The 21367-nt window shown below is 48.2% G+C and overlaps 1 protein-coding gene across 4 annotated transcripts in view; it reads left to right on the top strand.

Annotated features, from left to right (window-relative positions):
• The window catches only part of pik3c2b (phosphatidylinositol-4-phosphate 3-kinase, catalytic subunit type 2 beta), a 79539-nt gene that overhangs the window by 31545 nt on the left and 26627 nt on the right, over positions 1-21367 (top strand). For all 4 annotated transcript variants that reach the window (XR_009528615.1, XM_060068624.1, XM_060068623.1 and 1 more), the window contains exons 17-29: positions 852-945; positions 6687-6781; positions 8081-8261; positions 10149-10256; positions 11161-11253; positions 11508-11637; positions 12645-12781; positions 12972-13141; positions 14377-14533; positions 14906-15015; positions 15277-15478; positions 16415-16542; positions 16642-16759. Coding sequence is in view for 3 of the 4 variants with exons in the window: in XM_060068624.1 (XP_059924607.1) it covers positions 852-945; positions 6687-6781; positions 8081-8261; positions 10149-10256; positions 11161-11253; positions 11508-11637; positions 12645-12781; positions 12972-13141; positions 14377-14533; positions 14906-15015; positions 15277-15478; positions 16415-16542; positions 16642-16759 (1723 nt within the window). In the remaining variant the exon portion in view is untranslated. The remainder of the gene's footprint in view (positions 1-851; positions 946-6686; positions 6782-8080; positions 8262-10148; positions 10257-11160; positions 11254-11507; positions 11638-12644; positions 12782-12971; positions 13142-14376; positions 14534-14905; positions 15016-15276; positions 15479-16414; positions 16543-16641; positions 16760-21367) is intronic.

Below are 21367 nucleotides of genomic sequence, written 5' to 3'. Positions count from 1 at the left end.
TTCTCTTTTATAGCCCTCACCTGGGTCTGATTGGCCTGGTACACAGGTGTCTCCTGTTGGCGTTGAGTGGGACCTTCTCAAAGCGGCCCTTGGTGCCCTCTGGGGGAAAAGGGTGGTAGACAGCTCGTATTACCTGCCCTCTGGGCTTCCAGGCCCGCCGTGTCGGGGCCGGGTTGCCACAATAGTTAAGACTATCCGGGGTGCAACGGATCACAAATCTCCCAGTTCAAATCGTGTCACGGTTTTTGAGTCACGGATCGGATCAACAACGACAACAAAAAGATGTGACTTAGCTTTCAATTGCTTTTTCGTTTATTTTCAACATCCATTAATCATTGTGCCACAGTGCCGACACACAGTGACCGTTTTGTCCAATACCGCTTCTCCAACTCGTCCGCCATGCTGCACCGCTAATTGTTCAGTAGCCTATTCTATATCAGCGAATCACGTGAACGCACAACTTTATTATTATTTTTTATTTCTTTGCATAGTCAGCCAATCCGCGGATCACGTGCATTCCGTGAGGGTTGATCCGTACGGATCACAGATCAACCGTGATCCGTTGCACCACTAAAGACTACTGCTGCTACTACTGCCCATCGGACAAAACAAGCAGCAACAATCAGTAGTAGTAGCAGAAGTCATTTATAACCTAAAAATAAGACAAATCATATTAATCGATTGATTATGTTGTCAAATAATATTATTGTATAGATATTTCGATAAAGTAAGTAGTATTGGGTAGGGATTTGTGGCTCTCTGTCTGACAATTTGTGTGTGTGTGTGTGTGTGTGTGTGTCTCTGTCTGACTGTGCGTTATGTATTAATCCTCTTTTTGTGTACGCTACCAGGTTTCCCGACCAGGAGCTGAGGCGGACTGCGGTGCAGTGGATGGACTCCATATCAGACCCCGAGCTGCTGGACTTCCTGCCTCAACTAGTCCAGGTAACGTACACCTTCCCCTGAAAGGACCCTTCTCACAGACATGCTGAGGTGCTGAGAGACAGAACACACCGTTCAGACAAGTACCTGGGGGTGGGGTGATCAAATAAAATAAGTATGTTCTATTTCATTCTTACTGACCGCCAGAGGCAGTGCTTAACACTGGATGTTGTCAATCGCGCATGCGCAGGTCGAGTATTTAATATCAACAAAGTCACACGTGACCGGGGATGACGTCGGGCCGCCCGTCTATATAAGCCCACGTCACTCTCCCAAGATGTCCCTTGTATCTTCTCGCAGTAGCAAATACAGGTTTAGAGTACGAAATAAGCTTGAATAGAAGCAATATTAGCCGTTGACTTTTTGCTGGTAGCCCTGCAACCGCATCGTTGGAGCCACGGAATCGTCCTCCAAGGGCTGCGTTTAGTCACGCACGGATATGTTCTGAACGCCGCTTACCGGTGTTTTCGCCGGTGAGTTCGGCTCACATAACGGTAGTCTAACACAGCGTCTTCACCAGCTGTAGCGGCTGCTGAGGTAAGTATTCTCTCTGTGTTAGCTTTAAAGTTAAGTAAAATAAGGGGATCCTGTTTTCGGCACCCGCTTAAGCTTACGTCTTGTTTTGTTTGCCTCACTGCATCGGAGATTGCCATTACCGGCATTTGCTGCCTTTTTGTGGCAACTTTAGTTTCAGTTAATTGAAGGCTCCCTGACGAGTTTTGTACTCGTTAAAGCGTGTACTCCCTTGTTTGGAATTCAAGAGCAGAAGCTCCCAATTACGGTTAAGGCTAGTGGGTAAATAAGAAAAAATAATTAATTTTGAAAGAAAAAATAAAACCACTGTTTTAGTTTGAGTTTCTTACGTTTGCTACCCTCTTGTTAAATTATTACTGTTGGCTGCTTTCGCTCATTAGTAACTACTTCGCTCTGGAAAAACTATTTTGGATAACCGCACTTGCATGGCTCCACTGCTAGCCCTAGATGGACATGATGAATGCCCCAAATGCCTCGGTGTGGTCCAGCCGAGGGAGGGGCTGTCCGACGATCAGTGTATGAATTGGAGTTTCATGCCACATTGGCTGAAAGTGGCAAGACTAGTCGAGGTGGAAGGACCTCAGGTTGAAAGTGAGCTTCCCCTGCCTGGAAGAGAACCAGTGGTACAGGCACTCTACCCATCCAGGGCTGCCCCGCCCAGGATCAAGGCTAGGAAGGCTGACGGTTATGCTGCCAAAGTGGACAAGCTTCTGTCAGAGTTCGCTGAGATTAAGAGTTTGCTCTTTAACCTTCAGCCAGTCAGGTTGGCGTCAACCAAGGGGTCAATCCCTCAGGCTAAGGCTCCAACTACACCAGAATGGGACGGAGATGCCCTGTCTAAGAGGGCTTCCTGTAGCCAGTTCTATGAAGACATGCCGGGACAGGGCGAGGTAGAGGCTTCTACCCAGGCTTCTGAAGACGGCTCCCAGCATGTAGGGAGTGGGTCTAGTGTAGGCTCAGAAGCTTCCCCGGCCACGGTTAAGCCAGTGGTCCGAATGGCACTGGCTTGCTTAGGCTTGGATAAGGCTCCAGCAGCAATCGCTCCAACTAGTGCATTCTTTTGGCATGTCCCGCCACAAGATACCTTTTCTGTGCCTCCCTCCCAGCCATATATTGAGGAGCTTCACAGAAGCTGGCCAGACCCCAGATCTCTATCTCATTGTACCAGTGACAGCAGGGCCTTGGCTTCAATGCAGAATGCCAGCAAGCATGGACTTGACCGAATGCGAGCCGTAGAGCCGACCATTTCCTCCCTCATTGTGGAGCCAGAGGAGGTGTTGAGGCCGAATGCTCGCCGTCCCAGGCCACAGTGTCGCATCACTGATGACCTATTAATGATGCCTTCATGACCAGAGAGCTTGGTAGGCTGATGTCGTCGCGTACGCTGGCTCGCCGCTAGGTATGGCTGGACCAGTCCCCATTATCAGAGCAATGCCAGAGGACCCTCCGCACTCTCCCCATAGTTCCGGGAGAGCTGTTTGGCCCAGCAGCACAACAGGCCTTGAATCGTGGCATCCAGGCTAACCAGACACGGCAGCAGTTTGCTAGCCTTCGAGGAGCTACATCCCTACCGAGACGGCAGCCTCCACAAGGTTATGGCACCAATCGTGCTCTGCCGCCAGCGCGTCCTAGTGGTTATCCCAGGACCTCACCAGCTCCTGAGCGACCCTATCAAACCCGTCGGGCTCCCACAAGGCCAGCACCAAAGAGGGGTCGGGGGTCGGGGTTTCCCCCCCCCCCCAGGCCTCCAAGAGGACGTGGGGGCAGGTACTGACGGCTCAGGGCCGGGCATCGGGCGCTTCGCCCAGCAGCATCTCATCTGCTGGGGAAGTTGCACTACAGACCCTTGGGTGGTGGGCAGGCTTTCCCAGGGGTACAATCTCCAATTCCGACGCCGGCCCCCAGTTTTCAGGGGGGTCAGACAGACTACAGTCAGCAATCCCACAAGGCGACAGGCCCTCAGACAGGAGGTATCCACCCTCCTGGAGAAGAAGGCCATTGAGATCGTAGATCCTCAGACAGCGCAAGGTGGGTTACACTCAGTGTATTTTTTAGTGCCAAAAAAAGAGGGTGGGTTTCGCCCTATACTGGACTTACGGGACTGAACAGTTTTCTGAAAGTATTGCCCTTTCACATGCTAAAAACAGCGGAAGTGCTGTTTTTAGCAAAGCCGGTTCACATCAATAGATTTAAAGGATGCATATTATCACGTACCGATAGCACCACATCACAGGCCATACCTGCGCTTCGCATTCGAAGGGCGGGCCTACCAGTACAGGGTCCTCCCATTTGGGTTATCCCTAGCCCCACGGATCTTCACAAGGTGCATGCGGGCAGCGCTCGCATGCACTCCGGTGGCTTGCAGTGCAAGCCACTGGAATGCAAATCATCCCTTATCTCGACGATTGGCTTATTTGCGCTCCAACCCGGGAGCGGGCAGAGCAGGACACCACAGCCCTCCTAGGCCACTTGGAAAGGTTGGGTCTTACAGTCAACTATGGCAAAAGTTGTCTAATACCCAGCCAACAGGTACTGTTCCTTGGAGGTGTTGGAACAGTAACCTTGGACTCCGTCCAAATGCTTGCCTTCCCGTCTCCGCGGCGGGTAGAGGCCATACTCCAGATCCTCCTGCATTTTCGGGAGGACAGGATGGTAAGGTACAGCATTTTTCTCAGGCTGTTGGGAATGGTGACGTCAGTAACGTCAATAGTGCCACTGGGCCTCCTCCACTCCACAAGTTTGGACTAATGGCCTCCACTTAGATCCGAGGTTGCACGGATCCAGGAAGGTCAGGGTGTCTAGTCAATGCCTCCTGGCATTACAACCCTGGAGATGCAGGGCATATCTTGCCAAATGTGTCACACTGGGTTCGATCCCCTCACGCCGCAAGGTGGTGGTGACCGATGCTTCGCTCCATGGCTGGGGGGCAGTGTGGCAGCACAGGGCAGTGAGAGGGCTCCGGAGTGTGCAGCACAGGACACGGCACATAAATGTGCTCGAGCTCTGTGCTATTTATTTTGCGCTCCGCGAATTCCTGCCATATTTGAGGGGCAGACATGTTCTGGTACGATGCGACAAGTCAGCTGTCTACAATGTGAACCACCAAGGTGGCACAAGCTCAGCTCAGTCATTACAGGTTGCACAGCAACTTCTTGTATGGGCTCTCCCTTACTTTTCCAGCCTCAGGGCTATGTACCTTCCAGGGCCACAGAACACGGTGGCAGACTCCGTCAGGGGAGCGGCGACTCCACCCAGAGGTAGTAGAGGCAATATGGAGCAAATATGGCACAGCAGAGGTGGACCTGTTCGCTTCAGAGTCCACAACACATTGCCTTCTCTGGTTCTCTCTGTCAGAGACGAGATGCCCTGGCACATCCATGGCCACATCAGCTCCTTTATGCCTTCCCGCCATTTCCACTGATAGGGTTAACTCTACACAGAGCTCAGAAGGGGAACCACAGACTCCTGCTGGTTGCCCCAAATTGGCCAGGGAGACCTTGGTTTCCAGTAATGTACAGGCAGCTGGATGGAGATTCATGGTGCCTGCCGAAGAGGCGGGAACTGCTCTCACAGCTAGGGGCCACATCTGGCACCCCAGACCAGAGTGCCTGCAGCTATGGGTTTGGCCCTTGAGGAGGTAGTTCAAACCATCATAGTCTCAAGAGCTCCCTCCACCAGGGCACTTTATGCTAACAGCTGGAAGATATTTGCAAAGTGATGTGAGGCTCAGAGAGAGGTACCGGAGTGTTCCTCAGTGCCAATGATACTTTTGCAGTCCTTACTGGAAAGAAAGCTATCTGCTTCCACTTTAAGGGTCTATTTGGCTGCCATTTCATCCAGGCACATTAAGGTTGATAGCCAGGCGGTGGGGTCTCATTCTTTTGTGACCCAATTTCTTAAAGGAGCCCAACGGAGGAACCCCCCACGGGCTGTCAAGGTTCCCTTATGGGACCTACCTCTGGTACTTGGAGCCCTCCGTCTACCCCCATTTGAGCCCCTGGATCAGGCGCCACTGATACAGCTATCGGCAAAGGTTGCCTGTCTTCTAGCTATCGTGTCAGCCAAGCGTGTGAGTGAGCTTCATGCATTGTCAGTGAGTGAACAGCTTATACGCTGGAACTCAGACGGCACAGGGGTGGCACTGTGGCCTAACCCATCTTCTTTCCAAAGAGACTGCCTTCGGCCCACTATAATCAGGTCATAGAGCTAGCAGCTTAAGGCCCCTCACACCCACCAGATGAGGAAGCTAGATCAGCAGAGCTACTCTGCCCGGTAAGAGCCTGAGATGTTACATACAGGACATCGCCAGTCCTGTGGCGATTTTTTTCGCCAGTCTGATGGCCTGTTTGTCTGCTACGGGGGCCCGAGGAAGGGGCAAGCGCTGTCCAGACAGAGGCTTCCCAAGTGGGAGGTGGAGGTAATTGAGGAGGCATACAAGTCAAGGGGACTGCTTCTTAACATCAGGGGACATTCCACCAGGGATGTCTCCACTTCCTGGGCAGCACTACGAGGAGTGCCTCTAAGGGAGATTTGTGCAGCAGCCTCCTGGGCTTCAGCGTGCACCTCTTCCTGATTTTACAACGTCAATGTAGCTGCTCACCACGCAGTGGCTGCAGCTGTTTTTCAGGAACCCTCAGGCCCTTCCTAATAGATGGGTACAGGATTCCTCGTGACTACGTTGGTAATAGTCATCCAGTGTTAAACACTGCCTCTGGCGGTCAGTAAGAATGAAATAGAACGAGAGTTACCTATGTAACTATGGTTCTATGAATTCTGGATGACCGCCAGAGTTCTCTGTTACTCGGAATCTTGCGAGAAGATTCTGAAGAGACATCTTTGAGTGACGTTAGCTTATATAGACGGGCGGCCCGACGTCATCCCGGTCACGTGTGACCTTGTTGATATTAAATACTTGACCTGCGCATGCACGTTGGATAACATCCAGTGTTAAGCTTTGCTTCTGGCGGTCATCCAGAATTCATAGAACCGTAGTTGCATACGTAACTCTTGTTTTGTGAGTTTTAAGTATTAATTCTTGGCAGCGTATTGCTGTGCTCTGTAAGGCCAGGTGTTGTGCTCCAAGTTAGTCACTGTATTGCAGTGCTCTGTAAGGCCTGGTGTTGTCCTCCGTGTTATTCTGTGCTGCCCAGTGAGTCTTTGCAGTCCAATGTTACGAACTGTGATCTGAATGCTCTCATCTTCCCACAAAGGCGCTGAAGTACGAGTGCTACCTGGACAGCGCGTTGGTCCGCTTCCTGCTGCGGAGGGCCATCGGAGACGTCCGCATCGCCCACTACCTGTTCTGGTAAGAGACACGGTCCTCCTCCTCATGTCCAGTCCTGCTGCTTCCAATCCAGACAGAACAGCAGCCGGGACCGCGTTTCTGATGAGGATGATTTTCATGCCTTTATGGTCGATACCACTCCACCACCTTCATCACAAAGAGGTCATTCATGAATAAAAAAAACAGGTGACAAACACTCCTTAGAGGTAAAGAATGTTTTCTCTTTTATAAGGTAATCAGTTGTAACCTTTTTAGAATGCAGACGATTACAATTGAAAAACGTAATGTGAAAAAAACACGAGATGATGAAACAAATCAAACTCCCGGCCCCCTGTTTCCTCCTAACGGGTCAACGTCAGGAGCAACGGGCCATTTGATTCTTCCCATTGGCTGTTTCTACCTTACAACAGCCAATCAGTCGGCACCACACTCCACACGAGTCGGCACCATTTCATAAAACCTGTCTGAAAAGATATTTGCCCTAGTGAATCTAAATAGGCCGGCAATATCGTGTGTCTTGAGACCCAACCGGTCTACAGGCCAATCAGAACCGCCTTCAGCCCTGATCGCACCCCCCATTATTGGGGGTTTGTGTTCCTATGGGGGCGAGCCTGAAGCATCTCCTGCTCATCGCTCCTCCGCCTGCACCATCACTAGCACTCATAGCCCACTGCTGGCTGCTCTTCCTCCTCTTCTCTAGGCCTCCTCCTCCTCTCTAAGCCCCCTCCTGGGTGCTCCTCCTCCTCCTCTCTAAGCCCCCTCCTCCTCCTCTCTAAGCCCCCTCCTTCTCCTCTCAAACCCCCCTCCTCTTCCTCCTATTCTCTAAGCCCCCTCCTCCTCCTCTTCCTCCTTCTCTCTAAGCCCCCTCTCCCTCCTCCTTCTCCTCTTTAAGCCCCCTCCTCTTCCTCCTCCTCCTCCCCCTCTTCTCTAAGCCCCCTCCTCCTCTTCTCTAAGCCTTCTCCTCTTCCTCCTTGTCTCTCAGCCCCTCCCACTCCTTCTCTCTAAGCCCCCTCCCCCTCTTCCTCCTCCTCTCTAAGCCCCCTCCTCCTCTCTAAGCCCTGACCTCCTCCTCTCTAAGCCCCCTTCTCTTCCTCCTTCTCCTCCTTTCTAAGCCTCCTCCTCCTCCTCTCTAAGCCCCGTCCTCCTCCCCCTCCTCTCTAAGCCCCTCTTCTTCCTCCTCCCCTCTAACCCCCTCCTCCTCCTCTCTGAGCCTCTTCCCCCTCCTCTCTAAGCCCCTCTTCTTCCTCCTCCTCCTCTCTAACCACCCTCCTCCTTGCTGAGCCTCGTCCTCCTCCTCTCTAAGCCTCCTCCTCTCCCCAGGCTGCTGAAGGACGCGCTACAGGACCGTCAGTTCAGCGGGCGCTACCAGCACCTTCTGGCCGCCCTGCTGTGCTGCGCCGGCCGTGGCCTGAGGGAGGAGTTTGAGCGCCAGTGCTGGATGGTGTCCGTCCTTGCCAAGGTGGCCCAAAGAGTCAGGGACGCCATGGCCTCCAACAGACAGGTGGGTGGTTGTTTGAGAGAGCGTGTATGTGAATGATCTCTGGAACAATTGCTATTTTTTTAATATATCTTACTACTATAATAGCACACCTGTCGCACCAGGTACTCTAGTTGCTCATGTACGCATGTGCCAAGCAGCCTGCAGCACACAAAGCACACACACACACACACAGCACACACTCAGAGTGTGTGCAAACACATACATACACCGCAAGCGCGCACATACACAACGCATGCACACACGCACATGCACACGAACATACATGGAAACGCACTAACACACACACACACAAACACACACACACACTCAGAGGCATGCGCACACACCGCACGTCAAGACAAAGGCAGCGACACATACACGAAAGCCATCAACACACACGCCCAGGTAAGAACACACACGCACACACCGCAGCAACTCGCCCAGGTAAGACGTTATGTTTTTAAACATAACGGCTCTGCCGTCGACAAACTCTCCCAGGTAACACGTTCTGTCTATAGAATGTTGAAATTGCGATAAAATAAGGGAAGAGACAATTTCTCACCTCGAAAAGCAACGGCGCGTCGTCATTTTGTCATATAAAAAACGTTAAATTCAAACATTGCAACGACCGGCATAGCAACACAGAAGTCACGTGATTCGTAAAGAGAAAGTGTCCCTATAACACAGAACGAAAACATGTCAATAACACAGTATGGTGAATTATGTCTATAGAGTCCACCACAAGACTACACTTTGTTGCTCAAACTTAATATTACTCCTCTCCTTGAGCCTTCCCAAATGTCTTGATACCCCCCCCCCCTCCCTCCTGCGGACTGCTTTACTAATTGTTCTTATGTTTTGTGTGTATGCTATGTGTGACTGTAGGCTACTGCTGCCAGTCTTGGCCAGGACACTGGAAGAGATGTTTAATCTCCATGATGATTATTATTTTCAACTAACCAATTGTAGTGGCCTTGCATTTTTAAATGTCAATGCACTTTTCAGCCCTGAATAACAGTAAAAGCTATTTAATAATTGATTTTCATGCATACTTTTTGCATAGTATACTACACTTTCCATTGAACAATTACCCCTGTTACCATAAATTCACAAATGTTATAATGTAATCAAATGCTCACACACTAGCTGCTTTCAGACAGACGTGTATGTCCTGATATTCTCCTGATGGGCCGTATGTGTGAACAACATATATTGACATTTGTACTCTGAAAATCTCCTGAATAATATTACCCCTGAGGTAGTATTTTCTCTGTAGGAAATGTAAATTACTTTATATGTGAATGAGGAGTAGAAAGTCTGTATTTCTCACAGCACTTCAGTGGGCGTGTTGATGACGCTTCTGCATGTCAGAAGCGTAAATGATAATCAGCCTGTTGCCTTTTGTTCGCTGAATGGTTAAAAAATATTTAAATGTTGGCACTGCTTTTAAGAGTAATTTGTGGTGAACGAATGTTATACGTTGAACAATTCTAGGCAAAATGTTATTATATTATGCGCTCAGAAATTTGTTGTATTATCGACTGACCCACATTATTGCTAAGTGTTTTTCTTTGAGACGTATTCTTGGTGGTTCGGTATTTCAGCGTTTCCACTATGAAGTTTTTATTTGTATTAACTACTTCCTGCTGTGTTGTTTCACTTGCTACAAACTTTATTTATTTTCTGATACAAAAGCATTTAGCAGGAAACCTTTGATTTTATTGGATCGATTTATACTTTTCCTGGAAATTCTCGATCCTCATCTTGATCCTGCGTGTGTGTGTGTGTGTGTGTGTGTGTGTGTGTGTGTGTGTGTGTGTGTGTGTGTGTGTGTGTGTGTGTGTGTGTGTGTGTGTGTGTGTGTGTGTGTGTGTGTGTGTGTGTGTGTGTGTGTGTGTGTGTGTGCAGACGGTCCTTAGGGAGGGTCTTGACGAGATGAAGCAGTTCTTCTCCGTCAACAGCAGCTGTCGGATGCCCCTCAACCCTGCCCTGCTGGTGAAAGCCATCAACGTCCAGGTACTGAGAGAGTCCAGACCACGCAGGGTCCAGGTACTGAGGGAGTCCAGACCACACAGGGTCCAGGTACTGAGAGAGTCCAGACCACGCAGGGTCCAGGTACTGAGGGAGTCCAGACCACGCAGGGTCCAGGTACTGAGAGACGACCCCCACAGAGTCCAGGTACTCAGAGTCCAGACCACGCAGGGTCAAGGTACTGAGGGAGTCCAGACCCAACCGAGTCCAGGTACTGAGGGAGTGCAGACCGCACAGAGACCGGGCACTAAGAGGGTCCAGACCAGGGTTCCTAGCTCTTTGAAGCGAGGTTAGGCACTTTGGAGGAACCAGTCAGAGGAAGCTGTTAGATGCATCCAACCATGCATTTGATTGATTGATTGCTGTTGGGATGTTTGCTGTCGAGAATGTTAAAATGATGACATGGAATGTCTTCTAGGAAATACTTCATAATACTAATAGTTTTAATACCTATCAGGCATACCCTAGATTTAATGTTGGGAGGATCAACCAATTTGCTGCAAACTTCCAACGCATAAGTCCCCCAAAATCCCCTATCAGTTGAAAAGTGGCTCTATAGAAATGTTTGTCATTTAAAAAGTTTAGAAATGGGATTTCTTTCGTAAAATAAACGGAATCTAGTAAAAACACGATCGAGAGCGGTAGTTTTCTATTGGCTGCGCACAACAGCTTAGTGAGTTCAGTGTATGAAACACTTGTTTCTATGAACATCCTTACTGTACCGACGGAGATACAGTATATCATTTCTCCTTCTTTCGACAAATGTACTGATTGTAGGTCACCGGGGTTTCTTCCCCCTGTCACCAGGGGCGGCCCGCTAGATGCTCTTCCTGCTCCTTCCTCCTGTCTGCGTGTTCCTCCCTCCATTCAGTCTCTCTTCTGTTCCCAGTCCTGCTCCTTCTTCAACTCCAACGCTGTTCCCCTGAAGCTGTCCTTCCAGAACGTAGACCCCCACGGAGACAACATCAACGTCATATTCAAGGTCTGTTCGCTGGTCAACACCATTTAGAATGAGTACAATTTAGTGAACACACCATTGACCAGAAGTTACCTTTTGTTTTGATTGTGGTGATGGATTTATGGCAAAGCTTTCCATGCATAAATATACTAAACACAGTCGTGTGTGTGTGTGTGTGTGTGTGTGTGTGTGTGTGTGTGTGTGTGTGTGTGTGTGTGTGTGTGTGTGTGTGTGTGTGTGTGTGTGTGTGTGTGTGTGTGTGTGTGTGTGTGGCCCAGTCGGGGGACGACTTGCGGCAGGACATGCTGACCCTGCAGATCATCCGCATCATGAACCGGATCTGGATCCAGGAGGGGCTGGACATGAGGATGGTGATCTTCAGATGCTTCGCCACCGGCCGCGGGAGAGGTGACCACCAATACCAAACCATTAGGTTCAATGAACACCATTAGGGTCCTGGATAAACACAATCTCCTTAATTTGGAAAATCGCGTGTATGCTTAATTTTTTTATCATACACAATGCTGCACCTCCTCCCTTAAGTAACTTTGTGACATTGGGCTCAGAATTCTCAGCACGAGCAACCAGGTCAACAATTAGGGGAGAATGTAGAATCCCACAATGCAAAACCACATTTGCAAGTCGTCCTTCTCCTTTGTAGGGATAAAACAATGGAACAGTCTCCCAACAGATCTAATAACCAATAATGATTTTCAAGCTTTCTCCCGTCTGACAAAGGTTTGGCTGCTCAAGCAACAGACCTGCACACACTTGTATAATTTTGTAGTGCTAGTAGGATAGGGGTATATTTTTTATAAAATATGTAATGTAATGCTTTTCGTAAACTTTTTTATCCTATGTATTTATATTATTCTATCTTGTTAACTTTTTAATGTTTAATCCCATGTTTAGATATTATTGTGTCTTGTTTAGTTTTGTAGTATTTATTGTTCTCACCTGCCCAGGGACTACAGGTGGAAAATAGCAGTTTGCTAAAACCTGGTACAATGCATCTCTCCTTGCTCTAAACAAGGTTAATGTTTCTTTTGTACATTGTCCCTGTTCAAATAAAGTTACATTACATTACAGGATCAATGAACACCATTAGGAATGATATGAAACCATTAGGATCAATATGATACCAATAGGATCAATGAACACCATTAGGATCAATATGAAGCCATTTAGATCATATGAAACCATTTGGATCAATATGAAGCCATTAGGATCAATGAACACCATTAGGATCAATACAAAACCAAAAGGATCAATGAACACCATTAGGATCAATATAAAACCATTAGGATCAATATGAAACCATTAGGATAAATGAGCACCATACATGACCCATACCAGTATGTATCATACTAGGTGACGTAGCCCCAGGGTGCTGAAGCCTGCCCTGTGTTCTCCAGGCATGGTGGAGATGATCCCCCAGGCAGAGACCCTGAGGAAGATCCAGGTAGAGCACGGGGTCACGGGCTCCTTCAAGGACCGCCCGCTGGCTGACTGGCTGCAGAAGCACAACCCCACCGACGACCAGTATGAGAAGGTAAGGGGCTCTGGGACGAAGGGGGAGACGGGCGACAGTAACTCCGGATGCAGAGCGGTTGACTGGTAACAGGAAGGTTGCTAGTTTGATCCCCCGCTCCTCATAGCTGAGCACCAAAATGTAAATGTGCAGTAACATCCAGGCTGTGAAGCCGTCACACGGTGAGTCTTTAATCTGCGATCTCCTCCAGGCGGTGGAGAACTTCATCTACTCGTGTGCGGGCTGCTGCGTGGCGACCTACATCCTTGGGATATGCGACCGCCACAACGACAACATCATGCTGAAGACCAGCGGCCACATGTTCCACATCGACTTCGGGAAGTTCCTGGGTCACGCGCAGATGTTCGGGAACATCAAGCGGTGAGCTAGCGGCTGTGTTGAGACGAAGGGGAGGAGGTGGAGGAGGAGACACTGGACTCTAGAATAACCTTTTCAGAAGAGCATTTAAAGGTAGAATAAGGGACAAACCCAGGAGAGCCTCCTAGAGTCACGTGGTTGTAAACACTCGCCCGTTGGGTACGAAACCTAGGAGGTTCTCCTCGGTAAGTAAGGAATATTCAGTTCTGAAGAGGTACTGCTTACTCTTTATTTCTATCTTTAGTTCCAACTCAGTGAGCCTCTCTACATGTCGTCAGGCACCATGGCGTTTCAGGAGGATTCTCAAGGGTTTGGACTATTAATCCAAATCGGCATGTTTAATGCCTCAATCAAAGCGTTGTAGGAGAAATGTTTTGATATTTTAGGATCTTAGCCCATTTCATGGTTTATGATAATGTAGCTTGCCTGTTTGTGTCCTATGTTACGTGATTGTGCTGCTGTTACATCTGCTTCAGTGAGACTATAAAAAGTACTGGCGACCCGAATATACGATTTTTTTTTTTCCTGGAAATGCATCTGAAAAAGTGGGTGCTTCTCATATTCCGGGCCCAGACTATTAAATGTCAATATACGTTCACAACTTCCTGGTAATAAATACTTTAATTTGACCAACTCCATCTGATTCCCTGCTGCCTCCCTATAGGAGCAGGCCTTAACAGTTACTGTGTTTAGAGGGTTTTGTTTGCTCTCTGCTGGGGAGTGGAGCAAGGTCTCAGCAGAACCACACCACTCTTTCTCCCGAGACCTTGCTCCACTCCGCAGCAGTAGCAGACATTAGCAGCTAGATGCTTCGCTGTTTTAATTTTATAAAAAAACTGATTTTGATCTTAAAAAGATATTGATCCAAATATTTGTCTTGAATAGACAAATTCAGTAATTAAAGCACAATTATTATTATTTTTTATATATATATATACATATATAAAATCAAACTTCTGTCCATCTAGGAGACGCTAATCCAATGTTGAGCCCGGTTTAACCCGGTCCCCGTCTTCAGCTCTCTGTGGAGAATGTCTTTTGTAACACAATAAACAAAGGCAAACAGTAACACGGTTTACAGACGACAGCTTTCTCATTGGACCTTCCACTCTTCGAGAAGGCTTTGACCGTGACGGAGGCCAGACTAATCTTCAGAGAAAGCCAATGTGAACCTTGAGATCAGGTCACAGGAGGCTGTAGTGGCGAGCCTTTAGTGATGACATGACATTGTGTTGCAGGGACCGCGCCCCCTTCGTGTTCACCTCGGACATGGCCTACGTCATCAACGGCGGGGACAAGCCCTCCAGCCGCTTCCACGACTTTGTGGACCTTTGCTGCGAGGCGTACAACCTGATCCGCAAGCACGCACACCTCTTCCTCAACCTGCTGGGCCTGGTAAGAACGGGCCTGGGCGCGCACACACACAATCACCACACTATATTATGCTTTTATGTTGCACTATGGTCCACACACACACTCCCACCACTTAGGCTATTCTCTCATGGTGCATTATAACACACACACACACACACACACACACACACACACACACACACACACACACACACACACACACACACACACACACACACACACACACACACACACACACACACACAAAAACACCCACCATGTTGTCTATTCTCTCATGGTGCACTATGGTACACACACACCTACCATGTTGTCTATTCTCTTATCACTATGGTACACGCACGTAAAACACAAACACGCTTTATCATCCATTGGATGTGTGTGTGTGTTTGTCAGATGCTGTCCTGCGGTATCCCAGAGCTGTCTGACCTGGAGGATCTGAAGTATGTCTACGACGCCCTGAGACCCCACGAGTCAGAGGCCGACGCCACCATGTACTTCACCAGGTACACACACACACACACACACACACACACACACACACACACACACACACACACACACACCATCAGTTTCCAGTTTCACACATTGTTGAGGAGGTTAGAAGCCCATGCATTAGCAGCAAGTGTGTTTGTCCAGCTTGTTACTGACCGCTGTCAGAGCTCAGAACACAACGCAGTAGAACAAGGCTTTGACCATATGGCTGATTCAGATGACCTAGCATGAAGTCCCCTCGCTCCGTGTTGATGGTCTGTTCCCCCCCCCAGGCTGATCGAGTCCAGTCTGGGCAGCGTAGCCACCAAGCTCAATTTCTTCATCCACAACCTGGCCCAGATGAAGTTCGCCTCCTCGGAGGAGCGGCCCGTGCTGACCTTCGCCCCACGGGTCCACACCCTGAAGAGTGACGGGCTCATCCGCAACCTCTACGTGTGCCGCCACATCCGCACCTACAGCCCCAGCAAGGGCTACGTGAGTCCCCGCCCCTGCCCTTTGGCTCACCAGCGGCCCCCAGTGGCTGGGCTCGTAGCTGCAGTTACACGGTTCTCAGAAGTGACCGTTGTCTGTGATAAGACCAGAATAAAACCATTTATAGAAACATCACCCAGAAGGATGGGATGTTTTATTCTTCCTAAAACAAGGCCTTTATGATCTGAAGCCGTTTGACACCAAGGGGACAGATGACAGGGTCAGCTGGAGTTTATGTTGTTGTTTTTTTTGTAACTATGGCCATTTAGATGTTTTGAAGCATAAACACACATCATTTCATTACACAGCATAATGTAATTTATGAAGCTGTCAACAGTAATAGCTGAATAACCTTCAGCTATTTCTGTTCACAAGTTGAACAGAGATCTGTACAGCTGGCTTTTCAGAGATCTGTACAGCTGGCTTTTCAGAGATTACATTATCTTTTGTCTTTCTTCCCATCGGATTGGGCCAGTTCCCAAGCATCACTCTGATTTGTTTTTTGAGTTTTTTAAGGCCCAACTAAATATGCCAGCAAGCCAATGGAAACCCTGATATTCATTGAGAAATGCAGACGTGCAAACATGTTTGTGAAAAAGAGTTTCCTTGATGCACATGGTTGTTGGTAAACAGCATATGTTTACTTAAAAACAAACAATTCCACAACAGTTAATTCACTTGCACAACTCAAGCCTCCCTCCAGTCTAGCACCAGAATGGGTTTGGCTCAATTAGCCTATGAGCCACAGCTGCAGACTATTACAGGGCTAACAGCGAGACAGGAACATGTGACTCTTTTAAAACATGTTAAACACAGTGAAGATGCCAATCACATCTTCACAGTGTTCCTATTGGTTGTTTTGGCATGGTGCTTGTACGCAGATGGGGAACAGAGCCAGATATTCAGTGTTTCTCACACCAGATGTGCTTTCTTCTGCAGGCCTTCGTGGTGAAGGTGGAGCGAGAGGGGCTCCAGCAAGGGGCAGCATTGGTCCAGAGGAGCTTTGAAGAGTTCCACGAACTGCACTGCAAACTGCGGCTCATCTTCCCTTCGTCCAAGCTGCCCAGGTACGTCCAATATGTTCTCAAGCTCTACAGGCTCTTAGGTCAATATAAAACACTTGGTAGCTCAATCCTTCTGTTTGTGTCCCGCTTCTCCCTCCCTAGCTTCCCCAGCCGGTTTGTGATTGGCCGCTCGCGAGGAGAGTCCATGGCTGACCGGAGGAAAGATGAGCTGAATGGTTACGTGTGGCATCTGGTCCACGCCGCTCCTGAGGTCGCCCAGGTCAGTCCATGAACACCAAGGAGCGGGATTTAACCATGTCAATCTGGGTTAATTTAATTCCCTCTGTGTTGTGTGCCAATTTATTCATAGTTTTATTTTATTGAAAATCACCTCCCCCTGCTGGCACTTTTATGTTTGTTTGAGATGCCTCCTGGAACTCAAAATAAGTAGACAGGATGTGAGGCCCGAGAGGGGACCGCATCAGGTAAACGCCAGCCACAGTCGGGAGTGATATTGTTTTTTGACCGAAATAATATAATATATATTTTTATAATTAGAAGGACAACGTGTGTCTGAAATAACTCCTCGCCTGGGCTCGCATGGTGTATTGATAGAAGGTAGGACAAGCTGCCGAAACATACTGACTAACGGACGCAGTGCTTTAGCACTGGATGTATCCCTCTCTCGCGTGTCCTTTTGAGGAGGAGGCAGGGCCTGCCTCCCAGACACCGATTCTGATTCAGAGCGGACGCAGGGCTCCAGAGCCGACTCTGAGGCTAGCCGCTTAGGGCACTTTCCTCACCTGGCAAGCCTCAGGGCCATACCTCCAGGGGCTGCAGAACGATGTGGCAGACCTTCTCTCCCGCCAGAGCTCTCCTTCAAGAGAGTGGAGACTCCACCCCAAGGTTGTAGGCACGATCTGGCACACGTATGGTAGGGCAGAGGTAGACCTATATTAGGGGTGTACGGTATAAACTGTATAGGAAAGTACACCGGTGTGAATTTGCGCCATGGTATGAATTTTGACCTTACCGTGAGACCGGTGTGACCGGTTGTTACGACCCACCCCGTTGGTGTCCAGGGGGAAGGGGGGGGGCAACAATGAATATATAACCGGGCGTTTAAAGAACAGAAGAGAGTAGCAGAACTTCAACCAATATACCATTTATTGCATAACTGAGTCCTATATTAACACAGAAAGAACCAATAACAATATCCCTCCACTGAGGGAGCAACCAACAACACTATCCCTCCACTGAGGGAGCAATGCCACGACGAAGAGCCCACGTAACTCCGACTCGCGACCGACAGCGACCCCACTCTGTTCGCCTATCTGGCCCACTGGCACTAGCTCATAGGCTCGAAGAATAGCGCTTTTTTCTGTCTCATACACAAGACTGTCTTCCGTGGAGAGAAAAGCACACACTTCCTGAGCCTTACCAGTTAGTTTACACTGCAGGAGTATAGCCCACACATCCTTTGGCCAATGCACTGCAACGGCAATGCGCTCAAATGCAGGGCCGGATTAACCAATGGGTTTTATGGGCACGTGCCCAGGGCCCCGCCCAGCCAGAGGGCCCAAGACTCTTCCGATTTTTTATTTATTTTTTTCGGGCGGGCCCCTTAAGTTGCGAATGAGTCAATATCAGCACACGCCGGTTGCCTCGGTTTCAATTAGAAACGTTTACCAAGTATCCCCTGTTTGAGTGTAGCGGAATGTACTGTACAGGCTGTAAACTACACTGTTTCTCTAAAAATCAGTTTGATCGATGAAATACTGTGTTCATTGGTGTTTTCATTAACACATATTAATGTATATTGTACATCATCATCATGTAAAGTAAAGATCTCTGCGCCTTCACTTTACATTCATGTTGTGTGTCAGATGATGTGTTTGTTTAGGGGGGAATTTAATACGGTTGCACTGACATTTTATCAATGGGTATGGTATGAACTTACTCCCGCCAAATCTCCGCAACGTATTTACTACTGTTCCGCTGGTGCAACATAGTTACATGCCCCCACCCCTTTTCTCTCTCACGTTGCTAACATTAACGGCAAAACTTAACAAACTTAGTGCAAACATGAGTGAAAGAAGTGGATGGAGCAAACGAAAAAAGAAAAGAGAAAAAGAAGAAAAGAATGCGTCAATGCTAAGGAGCCTGCCATCAATAAACACCTTTTTTACACGACAGAATACTTCTGTGGTGGGTGAGCAAGATGTCAGACTACAAGACCAAACCGTTAGCCAAGAGGCCAGAATGGACTTTAACTGCAGCTCTCCACCGCCGCCACCACCTGAGGAGCCTATCTGCAGCTCGCTCCCCTCTTCTGACGATAACTGCTCTCAGCCTCAGCCTAAAACATGGATGTACACAGAAACTGATCCGGCTATATGGGGGACGATAACAGAGGAAGCTCGCGGCGTTCTGATTGACAGGGGGCTTGCAGCGTTCCAGAATCGTGGGAAAAAGTATCCCGCATCAGTCCGCGATGGGGGCTTGGGAGGTAGGGTTCGCTCGCTCACGAATGACATCTTTGAGTGTGCTCTCCACAATGGCGAGAAAGTTACAAGAGAGTGGTTAGTGTACTCGCCTTCCACTGGAAATGTATTCTGCTTTCCATGCATGCTATTTTCTCTGAAAAAGAACCAATTAGTTTCTGGTTTCTCGGATTGGAAACACCCTGAACGTCTTCTTGACCATGAAAAGAGCTGCCAGCATTCAGAATGCATGTTAACGTTCCATCACCGCTCTGTCACTGGTGGCAAGGGGGCCATAAATGCAGAACTGGTGCAGCAGCTAGAGGGTGAGAAACGATATTGGCGAGAGGTTTTGAAACGGGTGATTGCAGTGATCCAGTTCCTCTCTGAACGTGGACTAGCCTTTCGGGGGGATAACGAGTTACTTGGCTCGCCACACAATGGCAATTTCTTAGGCATGTTGGAGGTCATCTCTAAATTTGATCCATTTTTAGCTGAGCATATTAGCAAATATGGGCAGAAGGGTAGGGGCATTGTGTCTTACCTGTCCTCCACTACGTGCGAGGACTTAATTCAGCAAATGGGCGAAAAACTCAAAGCCACTATAGCTGCAGAGATACGAGAGGCAAAGTATTTCTCTGTGATTGTGGATTCTACTCCTGATCTCTCACACACTGACCAGCTGACCTTCGTCTTTAGGTTTGTCAGTAAAGAGGGCAGCGTAGTCGAACGATTCCTTGGCTTTGAGCCAATTGAGAGTCACACAGGGGAAAGTCTGGCTGACACTGTACTAGCTATGGTTGATAGTCTAAACGTAGACCTCGCTAATTGTCGAGGTCAGGCCTACGATAATGCCAGTAACATGTCGGGGCGTTATAATGGGCTGCAAGCTCATTTAAAAAACAAAAATCCTTTAATCCATTACATACCATGTGCAGCACACTCACTGAATTTGGTGGGCACAAATACTGTAGATGACTGCTGCCCAGTTGCAAGTAGTTTTTTTGATCTATTACAGTCCCTGTACGCATTTTGTGCAGCTTCCACACATAGATGGGCCCGTTTTTTCAAGAACGCGGACATTAAGGTTGACTCGACGCTGAAATCACTTTCATCCACTCGATGGAGTGCTCGTGCAGATTCATCCAAGGCACTTTGTGGAAATTATGCACAGATTAGGGCCATACTTAAGTGTATGTCAGATGACATGGGTGAGAATCGTAAAACACGGGATGAGGCAGCTGCTTTGTGGTCGAAGTTAGGCAGTCTTGACATGGCATTCATGGCGCAGTTTTGGAACTGTATTTTAAGCAGATTCAAAGTCACAAGTGAGTCATTGCAAAGGGTTGACATAGATCTGATGACAGCTATACGCCTTCTGGACTCTTTACGATCATGGGTTATGTCACTTCGCGACCAATTTCACCAATTTGAAAACTCTGCAAAGACCATTCCCGATGTGTGCCAGTCATATAGAGATGAACTGCATCGTAGCAAAAAGCGCAAAGTTTTTTCTGACGAAAGCACACGACACGAAATAACACTGACAGGCCAAGAGCAATATCAGGTAGCAACATTCAATGTCATAATTGACAAACTGGTTAGCTGCCTGGGGCACAGAATGGACGCATATCGGGATGTTTTGGACAAATTTAAGGTGCTCTTTATGGAAACTGACAATTTGACCAGTATCCGTGAACAGGCAGAAGTACTCTGCATGTCATACCCATCTGATTTAGATGTCGACTTGGCCAATGAAATAATCCAGTTCAGAAGCTTCATACAAAACGAACAGGATAAGTCTCCTCAAAAGCTTTTGAAGATGATCTTAAAACATGGTCTGCAATCAACTTTCCCAAGCGTTTTTATAGCTCTCCGTATTTTTTTGACCCTGCCTGTGACAAATTGTGAAGGGGAACGATCATTTTCACATCTGGCCAGAATTAAAAATGAGCTTAGAACGACACAGACGCAACAGCGCCTCAGCGCGCTGTCACTCATGGCCATCGAGACGGAGCTACTCAGGAGCCTGGAATTCGATGAAGTTATCACTGACTTTGCTAATAGGAGAGCCCGTAAGAAGTTTTTCTAACAGGTGCGTCTGGGAGGGAGACATAAACATATATATATTATTTCTCATTTAATGTTACATATTTGTATTCAGACTTATTTCTGTTTACTAACTTCCACGTGTAATGTATTGCCATTCATTATATAGACATACCCTGGCGGAGAGGAGTACTAGTTTAAGGATCAAGATGAAGGAGAGGACAGAAGTGGGGAAATCAGAAAGACAGACAACCAGACCGTGATAGTGGATCCTGAGTGAAGAAAGGAGACCAAGGGATGATGCCAGTCACATTAAAAAACTCTATGTTCATATGTTCATTCAGCAATTCATAAGT

The sequence above is a fragment of the Gadus macrocephalus genome, chromosome 13 (genome assembly GCF_031168955.1).
Source record: "Gadus macrocephalus chromosome 13, ASM3116895v1".
NCBI classification, from domain to species: domain Eukaryota; kingdom Metazoa; phylum Chordata; class Actinopteri; order Gadiformes; family Gadidae; genus Gadus; species Gadus macrocephalus.
Note: the sequence above shows the minus strand (reverse complement) of the source record. Positions and strands in the feature narration are given on the sequence as shown.